The sequence below is a fragment of the Polypterus senegalus genome, chromosome 6, assembly GCF_016835505.1.
Source record: "Polypterus senegalus isolate Bchr_013 chromosome 6, ASM1683550v1, whole genome shotgun sequence".
NCBI lineage: Eukaryota > Metazoa > Chordata > Cladistia > Polypteriformes > Polypteridae > Polypterus > Polypterus senegalus.
In genome coordinates this window covers 136657290-136677133 of record NC_053159.1, presented here as the reverse complement: position 1 = coordinate 136677133, position 19844 = coordinate 136657290, and the positions used below count along the sequence as shown (strand labels likewise).

The 19844-nt window shown below is 34.6% G+C and overlaps 1 protein-coding gene across 1 annotated transcript in view; it reads right to left on the bottom strand.

Annotated features, from left to right (window-relative positions):
* The window catches only part of LOC120531676 (protein mono-ADP-ribosyltransferase PARP14-like), a 73288-nt gene that overhangs the window by 17478 nt on the left and 35966 nt on the right, over positions 1-19844 (bottom strand). The window contains exons 6-11 of the mRNA XM_039757294.1: positions 16366-18620; positions 14614-14850; positions 9980-10198; positions 5718-5817; positions 3434-3580; positions 3076-3138 (exon numbers count right to left, since the gene is read on the bottom strand). Coding sequence (XP_039613228.1) covers positions 3076-3138; positions 3434-3580; positions 5718-5817; positions 9980-10198; positions 14614-14850; positions 16366-18620 — 3021 coding nt within the window. The remainder of the gene's footprint in view (positions 1-3075; positions 3139-3433; positions 3581-5717; positions 5818-9979; positions 10199-14613; positions 14851-16365; positions 18621-19844) is intronic.

Below are 19844 nucleotides of genomic sequence, written 5' to 3'. Positions count from 1 at the left end.
TTGTCCCTGCTGTTAATCATCATGGCAAGCAAACGTAAACATAACTTGTGTACATTAAAAGAAAAACTGGAAGTGTTGAAAAAGGCTTGACAAAAGTGCCACTCAGTTATCGAAGGAATTTGGTGTCGGGAAAGCAACAATTTACGATTGGAAAAAGAACAGAGGTAAAATTGAGCAGTTTTGCACTACCACAAGTGAAAAAACGATTGAAAAATGTAGCAAGACGACAGTGTCTTCTTACGAAAAATTGGACAAAGCACTTTTCTTATGGTTTACACAAGAAAGACAGAAAGGAATCCCTATCACTGGCCCTCTAATTCAAGAAAAAACGCTTCAGTTGAACAAGCTCATGGACGGTGACGTATCATTTACGGCAAGTTGTGGTTTCTTAGACCGATGGAAGAAAAGACACGGAATCAGGCAGCTTACAATAACTGGGGAGAAATTGTCAGCGGACAACGAAGCAGCTGTTGAATACCTTGAGGAGTTCAAATGCATCATTTCTTCCTACTCGCCCCAGCAAGTTTACAACGCAGATGAGACAGGACTTAACTTTAAAGCATTGCCTACCAAAAGTCTTGCATAACAAGAACGACGATCTGCACCAGGGTTTAAAATGGATAAACAGCGCCTAACTGTGTTGGCCTGCAGCAATGCTTCTGCCACAAATAAGCTTCCACTGATGGTTATTAGCAAATCGGTGCAGGGAACGTCAGCTGATCTCGACGCAGACGACAGTGAGGAGGAAGGGGACGCGCCGACTGATGTTGTTCCACACACTGCCGCAGCCAGTGCCCTTGATCTCGCTTTGCGCTACGTTGAGCAACACGCCGATGCAACCCCAACAGATGTTATGTTTATGCAGCGTTGGCGAAACATTGCTTCTTCAAGCCGTTTTAGTTCATTGCGTCAGAAGAAGATCACTGACTTTATCTCTTAGATAATGGTTTGCTTTTACGTTTTGTGTAAATGCTGTACAGAACATGGATTCTACATATGTGAGTAAATTCGAACTTGTTTCAATTTTAAGTAAGGCTGTATTTTGGATTTTTTGGATGCACATTAAACGTACGACATAACTTGAAAAAAACATGTTTTCTTTACTTTACCCAGTTCAGAAATTTTATAAAAATTATTTTTTTCCCTAGTCCTGTTTGGATTAGCGGGGTTCTACTGTGTGTGTGTGTATATATATATATATATATATATATATATATATATATATATATATATATATATATATATATATATATATATATATAGACTATATTTCTGATTTTAGCATTACAAGAAATAACCATAAAACACTAATGCTAAAATTTTGTAATGTGTAACAGTTCAGTTCAATGTCACATAACTTTTCTTATTTGTATAGTAAGGATTTTAATCAGTTTTAAATATTTTTCTTGATAGTTAATCAATTAACAAATAAAACAGATTCTAATCACAAAGACAGTAACTAAACATATTAACCAAATGAAAAGTATTTCTTTTACTTTTTAATTATAATTAGTAACGAGCTGCCACTAGGGAATACATAAACTCGCCAGCCACTTTATTAAGTACACCTTGCTACTACCATATTTGACCCCCTTTTGCCAGCAGAACTGCTGGAATTCTTTGTGGCATAGATTCAGCAAGGTGCTGGGAACATTCCTCATCTGCTTCAAGGTTCAATATGCTGTGCTTTCAGAGGTGCTCTTTTGCATTCTTCAGTTGTAATGAGTGGTTATTTGAGTTACTGTTGCCTTTCTATCAGCTCAAGCCAGTCTGGCTGTTCTCCTCTGATCTCAGGCATCAACAAGGCATTTTTGCCCAGAGCATGGCCACTCACTGGATATTTTCCCTTTTTCGCACTTTTCTCTATAAACCCTAGAGATGTTTCTGAAATACTCAGACCAGCCCATCTGGCACCAACTACCATGCCATGTTCAAAGTCACTTAAATCACCTTTCTTCCCCATTCTGTTGCTTGGTTTGAACTTCAGAAGGTCACCTTGACAATGTCTACATATGCCTAAATGCACTGAGTGGCTGCCATGTGATTGGCAGATTAGATATTTGTGTTAAGCAGTTGAACAGGTATACCTAATAAAAGTGGCCAGTGAGTGTATATTCTTCTTCTGGTTGGTACACCAAAGTGTATGAATGCCACTAATACTTAATAATAATAATAATAATAATAATAATTAATAATAATGCTTGTAGTGTTTTTACATTTGACCTGTTAATTAACTAAAGGCAGATGAAGACAAATATTGGTTATTTTGATAGATGGCATTCATTAAAGTGAGAATAGGTCAAAAAAATGAGTCTGTATGCCAAACAAACAAAGGTGGCAGTAAAAGTTGGTGGACAAAATTGGCAAAACATTGCCAATCAGAGAAGGTATGAATATACTTGGTGCAAACAAAAATCATGTTTGTTAGTATTTCTGAAATATCATCTATTGCAAACAGAACAACCCCAAAAATGATACTGAAATGGACGACATACTAAATTGTTCAATTATTTGTAAACATACACCAGTTTTATAATAAATGGTGCCAATCAACAATTATTTCAGTAACACAGTTGTAGCAAGAGTTTTAAAGAAAATCTACTTTTGAGCAGCTGTACCTATCATATTTTGTCATCCTTATTCAGAAATGAAAAATAATTATTTGTCAAATATCCTTATGCTTTAGTAACTTATTCTTAAAGGCATTCAGAGAATGTGAAAAAACACACAAAACAATTATGATATTGTGCATGTGCTCACAGTTCAAACAAAGTAGGAAATTAAGACTTCTTACAGAGACAACCTATTAAATTCAGAATCGGATGACAAAATACAGCCTGAATACATAAAATAGTGCATTTCAAATTTTATGATGTACAGTCCAAAATGTCATAAAGGAGCAGAAACTGATTAACCAGAGTAACTGTTCATTTATGAACAAGAAACCCAATTTATGCTTTTTATTAAAAGTTAAAAACAATAACTTTTTCATATGAATTTTGACTCTTGAATTAGTTAAGATCTATATAAATAAATTATCTACTTACGGCAATATCCTGGTAAGCAGTAACTTACCTAACTGAGCACACTCTGTTTCAACTTCTTGGCCAGCTGCATCTAAAATTGCCTTGGACACACCTGTTTAAAACCGTAAAAAAACAAAAACTTCATTTGGGAGTCTACATAGAGCACATCTATTTTAACACAGATCACAAACAAACTGTTACCATTAGTGCACAGTGTGGATGCATTATTAATAGAAGCAAATCATTTTAACTTAATGCCACTATTACTATTAACTATAGTGATTAATTACCATTACTTGATTACAAATATAACCCTACCAGAAAAACCTAAAATAAATCTTATTATTAAAATATTCATAAAAAAAGAAAAACAAAATTACACAAAGAAAAACAAAATTATGGGTTACCTATTTTTAGAGTGAAGTTCTCATTTGTGGAATTTACAATCACATCTGTTTTCTCCTTTACAATATCTCCTGGGCCAATACATAGTCTAACACCACCAATAGACATTTCATAAACATTTTTGCTTGGTGAGGAAATTTTACCAGAACCTGGCAGACAAAAGAAAATAAAAGCAACAACAATTCTGATGGTTACTGCTACATAAGAAGCCTAGGCATTCCAAATATTTTTGTAGTGATGATACACTGATTATCTACCTACTACATGCAAAACTATTATTTGTGTGTATAATTTGGTAAAATGTATTATATTAGACTTTGTTGTATTTTCTGCGTTACACAAATCTTCTTCACTTTTGCATTCCAATTCATGTTGGGTAATAAAAATACTGTACTTTCTGGGATATGTGTATTATGCAAAACTGTTTATTTACAGTGTTTTTCATATGTTATTGATACTTTACATATGATGGATAGATAGATCTTTATCACAAGGGTGATATTTGGCTTTTCATAGAAGCTCAATAAATAAATACATACATAAATATTATAACAATTAAATACACAACAAATAAGCAATCTATAAAGCAAGAAAACTTACAATTGGCTAAAGACAAAAAGTCACATTTACAATGAGGCATTATAAAGGCATTTTGCAGTTGGTATAAAGGAGTGATTCTCAACCTTTTTGACCTTAGAACCCAGTCTTATTTTTTTTTTTTTGTTCAGTGATAACCTTAATTTGACATTGTTTTACTTTGAAGTAGATAATCGTTTCCCTTGAATGGCACATATTAAAAATAACAGTAAACAGAAAATGTAAAGACATTGTACAAAATAGATGAAATATTAAAATTACTTTTCCAAAAACTAACACTGCATATGGGTATTTAATACTGAATCAAATTTAGTGTCCAGTTGTCTTTTTAATGGGTAACCTGAGCTTGTCTGATTTTCACAAGTTTGTTGAAATCAGGGGTAAATGAAGAGAGTGCAGAGATAAATATGTGTTAGTTCACAGGTGGCTGACTTTTCCAGAATTTCAGTGCACATAACTACTTGCACAAGGCAAGACAAGCTGTTATGCAATTATGTGCCCTTTCTTATATTTGACCATTTGATGTAAAACAGGATGATGCCCAGATTGCCTGATTTTGTGAAGCCTCAAGATTTTCAGTTTTTTATTTAAAAAAATCAAATGATTTATTTATATAAGTAGCATGCTTTGTTTAATTGTCTTTATAACTGAAGGCTTCATGCTTTCATTTGGTAGCAACACATCTCAGATAATGCACAACGGACACTGCTCACCATACTCCACATTAATAGTAAACCTATACACCTCAGAAAATCAGGGTTGCTTGTTCTTTTAACATTCCTGTTTGATTCAGGTTTTTGGAATGAAATCTTGTGATGCTGTTTGGAGGAGTTTAGAGTTTGTGATGCTATGAGGCATTTGAGAAACTTGATAATAGTCCTTGGCTTTCTTAAGGAAGTGTACAATATATTACAAGTTGCCATCTGCTTGTAACTGGACTTCTGTAGGTAACTTCAATTCTCTAGAAGGCAGGGGCAAAATGTCATTTTTACTGGGTGCAGAAGTGAAATCTGCAATCATTAGCCACAATAGATATATTATGCAATTATACAATTCTCTGTTTTAAGTCCTGGACGTTTTCCAAACATTAAATACTGTGTAGGTCTGAGAGGGGAGAAAAAGGTGATTGTGATGTAGAGGGGCAACAGACAAGAACTCCTCTGTCTTGAAGTGCTTCCTGCACTGGTTCCATATTCTGAGTAATCAATGGACAATTGGATTATTGACAAAAATGTGTTATTTATTGTGGTGGGACACAAAGCAGCACATTAAAATATTAAAGCTATTGCACAGATTACAAATTAAAATATGAAATCAATGGCTTATTAATTAATTGTTGTGTTTAAACTTAAGCTGACAAGCCATGTAGGTCATTCAGTGACCCACATTTGGGTTGTGACCTGTGGCCTGAGAAACACTGGTATAAAGGAGACCCAGTAGCATTTCTTCACACACTTCTGCTGAAAAATTAATTGCTGAAAGTATTTAATGTTACTGTGTCAAAGTTACTGTGCTACGATGTGTAGCATTGTTCAAAACCGCACTCATTTTGTCTTCATTCTCTGCATACTTCCCATAACAATTAAAGAGACTTCATTAATTAAGTAAGTAACTTAAGGTATGTGTCACAAACTAAGTGACTTAGCTTCCTGAAACTATTTCTATTTCTATAATATAACTATTGTTTACCTGTTCCTTTTTCTGGAGACATAGTAGAAGAGGTTGTCACAACTGGATTTTCTTCCAACGAATTCCCTGAACATTTAACTTTAAATTGTTCAAAAAATGCCTAGAAAAATCATACACAACATGCAGAATAAAATTTGTATATAAGAAGACCTGAACTTTTATTTAAAACGTTTAGAAGTTTCTGCAAATACTTTTCCACTAAACAAATTTAACACAGAAAACTTTTTTTTTCTCAGTGACTGCAGAATGTTACTCTCAAATGCTAATTTGAAGGGTTTGACATTGGAATTGCTGCATCAGATACAGTACATAATGAATGAACCAACTTAAACTATATATAATATCTATTGCAAAAATAACATATATAGAATACAAAATTACATTAAAAAAAGCCATAGAATATTTAAGATTCTTTGGTTCTCATTTCTCTCTTTTCTTTGGCAGGGCAAGTCACACTCAAATTCCTGATGAAAGACTAAAAAAGGTGTTCAGTGCTGACAAAAGAGTAATGTTCTTTGTCTCAGGTACCTGCACACTTGCAGTGTCAAGATTTCCTAATGCCTAGCCTCTTAACGCGCACACGTACCGGTCCCGGGACATAACAGCGGTTCAAAAACATTACAGTAATGTGTGCATGCCCATCTGCCATGCATCTCGACACCCTACCCATCAAATGAAACTTCAAAGTCTCGTCTTTCCGATGATATAAACCATTTTGACACACAACAACCACAGCACTGACACTAAAGCCTTTTTTTACAGAGAAGTACATACTTTTAAGAGTTGACTGTGCCTACCTTTGAAGACCCCCTGCAAGTCAAACATCAATATTTCCGAGCAGTATTGATCCCATTGTGTCCGTAAGGCTCCAGCGAATATAATCCAGTAAAACGATTTAGGTCCAAAACACACGATATATTCTCAAAGGGACAAAAACTCCAGAAAACGTTTCATAACTTGAGACCACCTAAGTAATTTTTTTTCACTTATATTGCTCATATTAGACGTAATTTGTTTCTGTCGGCGATAACCATGCTACCGCATGAAACACGGAAGTGTTAGCTTTCGAAAGACACCTAAGTTGGCCAATTACGACGGGTCTGGGGTTGACTGGCACCTAATATAGCCAACCAGTGTCACAGAAAGCTTGCAGGGTGACGTATAGCTCTGAACTCTGGTAGAATCTACCAGTTTGATTGGACACTGTGACTGACACTCAAAACTTACAGCCAATGAGCAGCCGAGCATTTTGATATGTAACTTGCCATACTAACTTGTAAACAAAACGATCGGAGCTGCGTGAAGGTGGCATTTGTGCCAGTCTGCAGAGTTGGTGCGTGGTTGTTTATTGTGATTTCGCCAAGTTTTTTCGCAGTTTAAATATGAATAAAAGTAGAAGTTTAAACGTAAATAAATGCTCGATTAAATAATAGATGCATGTACGCGTTGCAAAGTATTCAACCGCACAGGGACGATAATGGAGAGAGCGCGCGTGCCACCCTTGTGCTTTCTGCTTGCTAGTGATTGCTGCCATCAAGTGGCACATGGAAAAACGCTGAGCTGTGTTGTAACAGTTTGTAAAAGAAATATATATAGTTTGTGTGCATTTTATAAAAAAAAGTAAAAATAAAAATATAAATATATTTTTGGCCCATAACTTGTATTGACTATTTTTACATAGAAATGTGTATTTTTTATTGTTTTTATTATGGAACATGAATTTCCATAACTAATAGAGTGACACTGTGTGTAGATATAGATTCCTTTAGGTGTAAGCTTTCAGTAGAGCCCTTATTGATATACGTGGGTTGAAGCATTCAAAATTTATTACACTTTTTCCATATGTTCCAAAATGTGGATAATGGTCCCTCTAAAAAGCCCCTGGGCATGCCCACATAAAAACTGGTGTAAAAAATTTCATTTTTACAGGTATTCTTTTCAAATTTGAAATTTGAGTAGTCAACAAGTTATTCTGTTGGTACATAGTGTGTTTCTGTCCCCACCTACCTACTGCAGCTTTATTTTCCTTTATTTTCATAAAAAAACAAAAAAAATCGTTTTTTTTGTGAGTTCTAATGTGCATAACTTTTGATCAGTCACACCTACAGTGATTCTGACTACTAAGGGTGAAACTAGAGAATGTTACCTTTACAAAGAGACCAAACATGTGTTTATACTCCAGATAGTTCAATAACAGCAATGATTCTAATTTGGAGAGGTCGAATTACAAGCGATTTAGCAAAAATGACCCCGAATGATAAGGGGCTAGGTCACAGCCATCAGAAAAAAATGGCCGAGTACTCATTTCATCAAAGTGGAAATTGTAATACTTGGACTTGAAGCAGAAGAATGCCCATAATATAATTGTGATTAACCTATAAGAATTTTCCAGAATCAAGTTGTATAAAGAACGGAGGTGTTTTTATAAATGCAGTCTACTTGTATAAGAACAGTAAGTTCTACACTGCCCCCTTTGTAAATGTGACCCACTCTGCTCAAATGGGATTAACACAGAAGTGATATGAATAAAACATATCTTTTTAACATTCAGGAATTCAATTAAAAATTGCATGAATATGACAGAACGTATAAGCTAAGAAAATTAATGCTATGAAGTTGAGAAGCTAGTACATGCCCAAGCCATGATGCTCCCACCATCATGTTTAGCAGATGAGGTGGTATGGTTTGGATTTTGGGCAGTTCCTTTTTGTCTCCACCCTTTGCCCTTGCCATCTACTCTTCATCTTTGTCTTTTCAGTTCGCAAGACCTATTTCCAAACATCTACTGGCTTTTAAGAACTTTTTTGCAGACTGTAATCTGCCCATCTTGTTTTTGTAGCTAACTAGTGGTTTGCGTCTTGCAGCGTGGCCTCTGTATTTGTTCATGAAGTCTTCTGCAGATAGTCGTCTCTGACACATACACATAATGCTACTGAAGACTGTTTCTGATCTTTCGAACAGGTGTTTGGAGCTCTTCGTTTACCAGTGAGGATTGTTCTTTTTTCAGCAAAGAAGTGTTCCTTGGCCTAGCAGTCACTTCGCAATTACTGAGCTAACCAGTGTGTTCTTTATTCTTAACAATATTCAAGACATTTAAATTAGGCAATCCTAAGGTTTTACTATTGGCTCTAGTGTTTTTATTCTTGGTTTTCAGCCTCATAATGGCTTTTTTGACTTTCATTATCACAGCTCTTGTCTTCATGTTGAACAATGGAAACTTCAGACTCCAAAGTGAAGAAGCAAACCAAGGTATCTTAAGCCTGCACTAATGAAGCAATAAAACACACCTGAGTAATCTCCAACACCTGTGACGGCAACTGTCCCAAGCATCATGGTGCCTCTGAAATGAGGGACCATATAGAAAAAGTGTTGCAGTTTCTACAAGGCGTGACTGTAGTATATGCAAATACCCTTAAATTAATATGCAAATACTTGTAAATTAAAGTCTGCAATGTGTACTATAATCATGTCTGAATTGTTTGATTTATAATTTTAAATTGTAGAACTGGGGGGTAAATCAAGGCAAAATGTGTCTGTCTTAAACATTATGGAGGGCACAGTAGTGTGGAGATGCTGGCCATCGCAAATAAATGGGCTACGTTTTAGCAATGGAATATGATAATTACTCAAATACCCAAAAGCTTAAAGGAATACTCCAAAGATTACCATAAATTCTAAAAACAAAGCTGATGTCACTAATTATATAGCCCTGTCTTAGGTAAAAGAAAAGAAACCACAAAAGCCAGACATTTTGTACACAATCAGAAATCATAAGTAATTTGTCAAGCAAAGCCCATTTGCTCGGTTTGATCAATACCCTCTGCTCTGACTAACTGGCAGTATACCAGGAGCATGGAAGACCTTGGCCAGTCCAATAACCCTATGATAGATTGACAGCATACTTAAGTATAGTTGCATGAAGCAAAATATGTCCCTGTCCACTTCATTGCTTTCTCCCCAAATCTTGGGTCTGTTCATTTTCCTTAGCAGCATCATAATCCATTTAACACTTCTTTCAATTTAAAAATTTTAAAGTAGTTTTGTTTTCCAGCTTCATTCTGAATTAAAGCAGCAGTTTAGTCTTTAATCAAAGAGTTGCCAAAAGGACTGAGATAAAATACACTTTAGTCTTTTTTAGCCATTTTTGGATACTGCAAATCACAAATTATACTTTCTTTCATTCTAAGCCTGTTTTGATTTAAAAAGTAACACAAAACAAAACAGTCAGTATTATTAGAAGTTTGAATATAAACAGTTTTTACCTGTACTGTCTGTGCATCACTAGGGTGCAACAGAAAAACAATTTCTTTCAGATTCTCTGGTTTTTTACTGCTAAATGACACCACCTCGTCAAACATTAAGGAGGCCACTAATGCTTTAGGAAAGCCTAGATTGCCTGTTCCGATGGCTGGGAAGGCTATAGATGTCTTCTGCAACTTTTCAGTTTCACTGAGGCAAGTCCGAATAACTTGTTTTAAAAGCTGTGGAGAAATAAGAAAAAAAACTAATATTAAATCCATCTATGCAATATATAATTTGCAGGGAGCTAGCGACAGCCTTACAAGGATCACTGGCCAACTAACCTAACATGCATGCATGCTTTTGGGAAGTGGGAAGAGATAACTAAAGAACCCAGAAAAAAAATCCAAGCTGATAACAGAATTGTAAATATAAACTTCAACTTGATAGTGACCAAGTTGGAAACTGAACCCAGATTTCTAGGTGTTATGAGGCAGGAGTGCTTAATGCTGCACCATTGTGCCACCTCTCCAATACTATAACAAATGTGGTAATGATGCACATAACAACTCTTGAAATGAACTTGAAACTTACCTGAATTAATGTTCAATATGTTTAAATAAAAATATCTAAACTAATGTGTAGAGTTCATTATGTTGGCAAATCATCAAATAGTAAATTCATGCATATTTATAATAGGTGGAAGTTTAAACCTTATTTAAAAATGCATGATGAGTGAAGGAATGAGAATGCTGTGATAATCACCTTGTGAAATTACTACTCTGTAGTGTAGCTTCATAATATCAGCATAGTACAAGACCTGTTTGTATGGGTTCTCCAGATGGTGTAAAAACTGAGCCTGATTCATTATAAAATATGTAATACCCCATGTTATTTTTAATACATTACAGTTTCCAGTGTCTCTTTACAGTTTCCCACTTTCATGTTCAAGTTCACTGTCGTGAGTACACAATACAATTAAATTATCACACTGACCCATTTTAAAATAATTGAAGATCAAACAAGAGCAGAGTAATGAATAATTAAATAAATGAATAAATGAAAGTAATAAGTAAATAAAGTATAGAAGAAGACTGTGAATGAGAAAAGCCTAAGGGCACATGGTTGACAGCTAGAAGTTCAACTGAAAAAATGTTATATCCCACTGGTAAGAAATGACACTTTGTTAAGAACTACAATTTTGTAAGCTAATGTGACATCTTCAAGGAAAAGCTGAGCAGTAGATGTAGATATGACTTCAAGGACTTTTTACATCTTTTTTTTTCTCAAAACGCTAGTATAAACAACCAAAAGCCCCAATAATGTAGAGAAATAATATAATGTCACAAACTATAAAAGGATCAGTGAATGAAGTTTACTTTTATATTTTTATGTATTTATTTTTAAACATATGTATCCTAATATATACTGATATCACAGAAAAGTACTTTACATTCTCACCATGTTGTTGTTTACCTTAAGCTTCTTACTTTTCACAGTCTATAATATGATAAATTGCTCTCTGGTTGTCAGTTCTTATCTTCATGTATAAAAACTAAAGGAAAGGTCTTTGTTAGCCAGAGTGGCTAAAGAAGAATGAGATCTATTAGACATGACAGAAATATACAAACATATTGCTGAATGACTTCAGCATATTTATTTGAAAGAATTCCTCAAAAGAGTCAAGTTTAATCTTGGTGTTTATTGATTTGGTGGGTAGTACTTAACAAAAGAGCAGTATTTAAAAGATGACAGCAGCATGACAATACCAGTATCAAGTTTAGATATTTTAATTAGCATTTATATTTTTATTGTAGGTGTCTGTAGTAGACCATCCACTGTGAATCATTGGGCTCTCTGTTGTTTATGTATTAGGTTGTGCAGCTTTGGCACCTAAACACTAAATTAGAAAAACTATTCTCCATCACACTCTAATGGTCATTATAAACATATGACACAATTTTTACATCTGCATGAACTGTCTACTGTAGTGGTCCCCAAATTCAGTCCTGGGGACTGGGGTGGGATGGGGTTGGGTTGGGTGGCTGCAGGTTTTTGTTTCAACCAGCTTTTCTTTTTAAATTAATTCCTACTCTAATTAAGTGATCTGTCATTTACCAGTTTTTATGTTTTGAAGTTGAAGCAGAAATTACAAAACCAAGTTTGGTAGTTTTTTTTAATAAAATGTACTAAGCAGTTATATTGGGGATTTTTTTCTTTTTAACAGTTATTTAATCCATTATTTACTAATTAGTGGGTCTGACACTGAAGTAGTTGTTGCCTTTCAGTGTTATTTGCCAGAGGGTCTGCTCTGCTTGGTTTTAATTGTCATTATTAGGATACAATGAAGGAAGTAAACTACATAGAAAAAGGCCCAACTTTAAAAAAAAAAAAAACACAGTTAAGCATTTAAAGCTATAGTAAATATAATATTTCTAAATGTCTTACAAATGTAAAAATCTATGCTTTTCTGAATGCAGAATAACAGAAAAAGGAAAAAAAAAAGTCCAACTAATTAAATACGATAAATTATTATCATTTATTATCACCGATTATAAATTTGGTTGAAACAAAAACCTGCAGCCACACTGAGTTCCAGGACTGAGTATGTGAACAACTGTTCTACCGCATTTGTCTTGGTGCTCACTTATGGTTTTATTCTACTAGTTTTACAGCCTATATTTAGTTATAACCGTCAAAAAACATACGCTAGAAAATACCAGACTGCTCACAATGAATTCAGCTAATAAAAAGTTTGCATAGCTACTATTAAATTTAATGTTGATTTAAATCTTTTTTTTTAAATTAACAATCTCTTTTAATTTAAGTATCTAATGATTGAAGTTCTGCTTTTTCAATTATGATAGACAATTAAAGTTGTACTTACAAATTTTACTATAATAGATAATTCTGCTGAATAAATGAAATAATAAACCATGCCCACGGGTCTGCAAACAACTTTTAAAAGGGAGGCAGGCACAACAATTAAAAAGTGTATAAGTAGTGGAATCCGAGATCCGAGATCCATACCACTGTTTAAATCAATTGACCTGAGTACATGATCGCCAGGGAGTCTCTGGAACTTCCCTGGCTTGGATTACCTCACAGAGTCGGGAAATAATGTTTACAGATGGTGTTGCCTCAAACCACAGATGAGGGGTGTGAAGTGCAGCCAGCACTGTTAATGTGCATGCAATGGATAAGGCTGAGAAAATATCATTGGAACTGCATTGAGCAGCGTGTTTCACATTGTATTAGCCTACCACAACCTGTAAGGAGAGAATATACAACTAACAAAATGTCACATAAATCACAACAAAATTAAAATCAATTACCATATTATTTGGCCTTTCAGTACATCCACCAAAGGACAGAATTAAAATACACAGAAAGCAGAACAAGACTACCAGTTAGCCATGTTTTCCTGTTAAACCACTCTTGGTTAAATTATCTTTTTCTCCCATTTCTTGCTTGATTACTAATTATTCACGTTGATGTGGTCCCAAATGCTTAAATTTCCATTTTTTTGTTCAATGGGCAAAGAAGCACACTGTATTTACATAATCAAAATGATTCACGATAATGTTCCATTCCAATGCAGATGTACAAATTCACATAGCATTTAAAAGGTCATAGGAAACCATGTCATTGAAAGGGGGCCCTATCCTGCTAGCCTAAAGCAGAAATGAAAGTTCAGGCTGCACATGTGTACATACATAAAATGTATGCCAAAACATTGTGGGATCGAAGGGTCTACCCAAGCCAATTGGAAACAAATTAGCAAAACCAGGATCAAAAATAAATTCTCAAACACCAAAGAGAAATATTTTTTAGATAAGAAATTGCATTAAGCCTTATCATGGAAAGTGCAAGAAAAATTGATTATGACAACTAAGCTGAGTTTGCTGATAAACATTTTACAAATATGTTATTGACCTCAGGTCTAGGGGAACCTGGGCCAGGTACAAGCCACTTTTGCTACAGGGTGTCGCCACAGCGATATGGTGAAAAAGCATAAAAGCAACAGGCAGCCATCACAAGTCCCAGACCATACATCTGTTCTGTTTTATTCTACTTTACCCAGAAATATATAAATTCTTCAATTTCAACATCAACATGGCAATCAGTGAAACAATGGTGCAAGCCAATTTCCTCTGCATAATAAATAGTGTAAACATATTTACTTTGAGTACTTGATTAGAAACCAGTGTCCCCAGAACTTGTTCATTTTCAAAGGAAGCAAAGAGTTCTGTATCCCTACATTGTGTGTAGATGAGATACTAAATCAAAGCAGTCTAACTATTTAGCAAGGCAGGTAAATATTTATGTCCTGTAGATAGCCATCAACAATAACGTATAGCAGAAATTTACAGAAATTCTGCCTTTTCTTTAAAACACTAGTTTATAGCACATTACACTAAGCAACACACAGAAATGTCATTTTCTTTAGAATACTGAATTCTAGCCCATTACAAATACATTAAATTATTGAGAAAAGGTTACTACATAAAAGAGCCACCATATATGCTATCGAAGACTAGAATATTGAGAGCTGGAAATACAAACATATACTGTCAACTTTTAAATGCAACATCTGTAACACAGATCTGTAGTGAAATAGGGATACCAAAAGAAAACCAAATAATTAATAATTTACCTGTGTAGCTAATTCGTTTCCTGAAGACCAATGAGGAGCAACTGCATGCAAAACAAAGCTACATTTCAGATTACATCCCTGGGTTCTTAACACACTCCCAGCAGCTACTGTTGAATTTTGCGCCTCTCCATTAATCAGAGTTTGGAGCTCTGAACCAGCTACCGCTAAAATTGCCTTTGAAACTGCACCACTGTTAAGGTTTAGGTCGCTAGGGATGGTGTTAACTATGACATCAGTCTGAAAAATAGTACAAGAGACAAATCAATAGTATTTAACAAAATCCAGATAAAGTTCATTTGAAACAGCAAGGTCCTTGTCATTGCTCTGTTCACAAGGCTCAAACATAACAAAAAATAAAAATGTAACTTGTACTCTATTAGTAAGAATCACTTTATTATTGCAATGATTGACATCTCATTATTAGCAACTTTAAATATAAAGCATTTCAGTCCTCCCTGTTCAATCAGATTAGTATACAATCTTACAAACCTTTCAATTATCTTTGCTCTTCAGTGAAAATTCAATCCAATGTGCTCATCAAATTGGAGCAACTGTACTTTTAAGACATTACTTAACCCAGCTCTCTCTGGAGAGAACATAAAATATTTGTAAAGGCAAAGTTTTGCCCATACAGCAGAATATTTTACCCTTATGAATTCTGTTGTGCTATCTGAAGTATTTTTACTGCCATGAACAGCCATCTAAAATATTTTAGGTGCCACCATTTACACAGTCAGATGTTACCCATCTTATTCTGCTGCAGGGCCTTTCCTTGTGATTGTACTTTGGGTATGGCACTGTGAAAGCCCTAGGTCTGTAATGCTTTGCCTATTAGTTTTTGTGTATTGATCTATACTTGTATGCAACTATAAATTGTATACTTCACATGCATTTATGCACAAATTGCTAATTAAACATTATTTTAATTTTTGGCAAAGTACATTATTGATAAAGGTTTAGTTTTCACTGGACTGGTGACTATATGCTTATCCTACTGTAAATGGGCATTAAAGAAACAACATTTATTGAACAATGATAAGAGTTAACAATGATAAGAGTAAAACTGGCCATTGGTTGATGTAAGTCATTTCAAACAGAAAACAAAAAAATTAAAATGTTCTAATGCAATAAGTTAACAAGTCAAGAATTTACACGGACTACAGGCATATCAGTTTCAGTTGTGTTTTTTGCAGTTGATGCAGTACGAAAATCAGTCCAAAAAATGCAAAATTCTGTTTTCATGGAGCAATCAGTGACTTTTGTCATGATTTACCTCACTAGTATGTGTTTTAACAAAATATTTAATCTAAAAAAAAATTATATAAAAATTACACTGATACTGCAAAAAGAACTTAACTGAGAAAAACTATACGGCCAGCAAATTACAAGGTAAACTGAAACATGGGCAAGTGCATTTTAATATTTTCAAGAAAAAGATGAGTTTAAACTGCTTATATTTAACAGTTTTTAATGTCTAGCAATTTGCTCAGATATATGTAAAGCTTTGTGATAAAATATTTATATTTTGCCAGGGTGTTCAAACATTGTGACCTACTGACAAAGCGTCACACTGCTAACAATGGATGCAGATTGCCAATAGTGACTTACTTCAGCGACAAATGAAGGATGAACACCAAAATAAAGACTGAAATACACCTAAATCAGAATGAAACAATGATGGTTTCGTTTAATCCCATTGTGAAAATAAAAACAAAATATGCAGTCATTCAAATATTTAAACAAAGGACTTACAGATGCATCCTGAATGTTTCCTTTCTCCAAGCGAATGGTCACACCTTCTTGTGTCTGAAATGAATCCATTCCCTTTTTCATCACCATCATACTTTTACAAGCAGCTTTCACCTGTGGGGCTTTTAAAGTCACTTTCTCATTGGCAAATATTCGCTGGACTGCTTCAGATATAGCTTGGACTGTTTTGTCATCATTGTCAACCAGATTAACCTTCCTTAAGCTACTTCCTTCATGGGAATTTTTGTAGTATTCTCGAATAGAATTTACAATTGTCTCTGCACACAAGTCCAATGGGTAACCAAATATTCCTGAACTGATTGCTGGAATAGCAATAGATTTGCAGCCGAGGTCCTCTGCAGACTTCAAAGTCTTCATTACCACATTCTTCAAAACAGGTTCAGATTCAGATTTACTGTGCCATCTTGGGCCTACGGCATGAAGCACATATTTACAAGGGAGATTACCTGCAGCCGTCTTTACTACATCACCTACTTTCACCTTCCCATTCTTTTGTGTATATTTATCACACTGATCTTGAAGGTCAGGACCTGCAGCTTGTAGCAGTGCTGCTGCAAGGCCACCAATGTGTTTCAGATCTTCATTAGATGTGTTGACAACCACATCAGTTGGGAATGAGCACATATCAGCCTTACAAACTGCCACTTCTTGCCCACCCGGAAGCAGCACCTGGCAGAAAATCTGATCAGTCCTGTTCCACACTTCTGCTTTAAATTCATCATCCTGAAGAATCACTATACAACTAAATTTTTCTTTAGCAATAGAACAATAGATATCCTCTTGCATTTTAAACAGTTTTTTTGCTCCTGGTTTGTTAATCCTGTAAATATCAGCATAAAGAGTCTGGACTTCCTTTTCAATTAACTGTTTAATTTCTAAAACCTGTAGCCGTGGACCTTTTAAAGTAACTCCAGGCTGGCTCTTCAAACTTGAAAAATCAATTTTCACATCATTGTTGCCCATCTTTTTTAAGAAACCATTTTTCCTTTCTTTCAGAAACTTCACTGTAGCAGCTGAATTAATGCATATTTTCTCACAGATAATAGTATTTATGTTGATGAAGTCAGAAAGCTGCTCACATACACTACTTACTGTTTCTTGAAAACCAGACACAACAATTTGAGCTTTCTGCTGAAATATGATTATCCTTTTCTGTGTGGAATTTACAGTCTTCTCTAAATGCTTTAACAACTGTAGCCACTCTTGCTTTTCTGTAACTTTGTGATCTCTTAACTCAATATAACAAACACCCAGGATTTTAGTCATTTGTTTCTCTGCTTCATCCAGAGTTGTGTTTTTACTAACAATGAGCGTTAACTCATTTTTTACATTCTTTTCAATTTCATATATAGCATTGATCTGTTTAGAGGCAAATATTCTGCTTGATACATCTTCATTATCCACACTGGCAAGAAAATGAATCAGGTGTACATCAAGTTTAATTTGCTTGCGTTTCAAATCTATTAATCCTTGTAAAAACTGACTTTTGACAGGGTACACCTCTTCTGCCAAACCTATCAGTTCAAGCCTTCCCTGGTCAGAATTATAAGTGAGTTTTAGCACTGGGTACTCCGTGATAGCATTATGCTCAAATCCATCACGTTTCAGCACAGAGTATATTGGTGAGGACACAGTGATTTGTTCTAAGATTGTTTTCTGGTCCCTTTCAATTTTTTTTGCAGTCCTTTCATAAACATCTTTTACCCGCTGTTGCATAAAATCCACGTCTTTTTGTGGCCCTACTATAACAACACGGCCCACATTTGCAAATGGTAACAAGTACACCCTATCTCTCACAACATTTTCAATTTCCTGTTTGGCTTCTATTAACACAGATGAATCATATTTAAATTCAAAATGTTTATACATAGAAAGAACATTTGAAAAAGCAAGTGGGGCCTCGTTTTTCCATTCATTAATGTATTTCTTTAGTGGTTTTTGTTTCATTAAATCTTCAGTAGGTGTAATTGTCACGGCAGGATATGTTTCACTTAGCTCTGGCCAAGTCAAGTGACAAAAATGTTGATTCATTTTGAAACTTATGTCTTCAATGTATTGTCTCTTTACTTTTAAAAGCTGCCAAATATAATAATTAATATTTATCAAAATTGGTTCAGGCATCTTCAATTGTGGCCCATCTTTTCCATACAAAGCTGCAGATATAGAGTAGTAAAAGGGATACACTTTAAATTCAGTTTCAAAGATTGTGTGTGTCTTCTTCAAAACAGTCTGAAACACTGAAAGAAAATGAGAAACCACTGTAAAATGTGTATTTCTATTCTTACATGAGAAATGTAAAATTGTGACATTTTAATAAACAGTAAATTGGTACTTTTACATAATATACTGTTCGTGCATGAGGAGAAACTGCACCAGTGTCAAAGTATAAGATTTAAATACAAGTAACATATCAGTATTATTGCTGCATCATTTGCAGTACAGGTTTAGCTACATTCTGCAACAGGCATAATTTGCATATACACCTTTACATTTCATCTTCAACATCAAATTTACGTAATACAAAATAACCTAGTCTGATGCACTTAATACCCTTTAAAGTATGTAAATCCAACATGAACTGTCATATTAGTTTCTAGACCATACGGCTCCTGATCAGATTAGTATTAGCAAGAATGTTGATGGAATGTTAGATACAGTGCTGTGAAAAAGTATTTGCCCAGAAAGAAAAGTATTTCTTTTGCCAAGAATTGTAGTCCATTACTAATTTTGCTAGGGCTTAATACTTTTGTCTGCAGGACTTTCTAAATTTTTCTACGATTCTGAATCTCATAGAATTTTTAGTTTCAATTTTTAATTTTTTTTTTTAACTTGTTAATTCTATTCTACTGTAATGTATTATTTAAATTGGTGTCATTGTATGAGTTTCTGGATACAAATCAGAACCTTTTTGTTTTTGTTTAGTTTTCTTTCCTTAATAAATAAAATCATCCCTTAAAAACTGCATTTTGTGTTTACTTGGGTTATCTTTCTCTAATATTTAAATTTGTTTGATGATCTGAAACATTTAAGTTTGACAAACATGCAAAAAATTTAATCAGGAAGGGGCAAATACTTTTTCACAGCACTATAAAACTCCAAATAAAGATAATTAGTAGATTAGATAGTGACAAGAATCCAGGAATCCAAGAAGAGACAGGACTGAGAAGTAAAAAAAACACCACTAAATAATTGTAGGATGGGGCTGTACATAAATGTATGCCCATAGTGTGAAAGGCATTATTATCTTAGTCTAACTCATTTTATCTGAGTCATAATTCAGAAATTACATGCAGGTTAGGTGAATGGCCAATTCTAAATTGGCCCTAGTGTGTGCTTGGTGTGTGGGTGTGTTTGTGTGTGTCCTGCGATGGGTTGGCACCCTGCCCAGGATTGGTTCCTGCCTTGTGCCCTGTGTTGGCTGGGATTGGTTCCAGCAGACCCCCGTGACCCTGTGTTCGGAT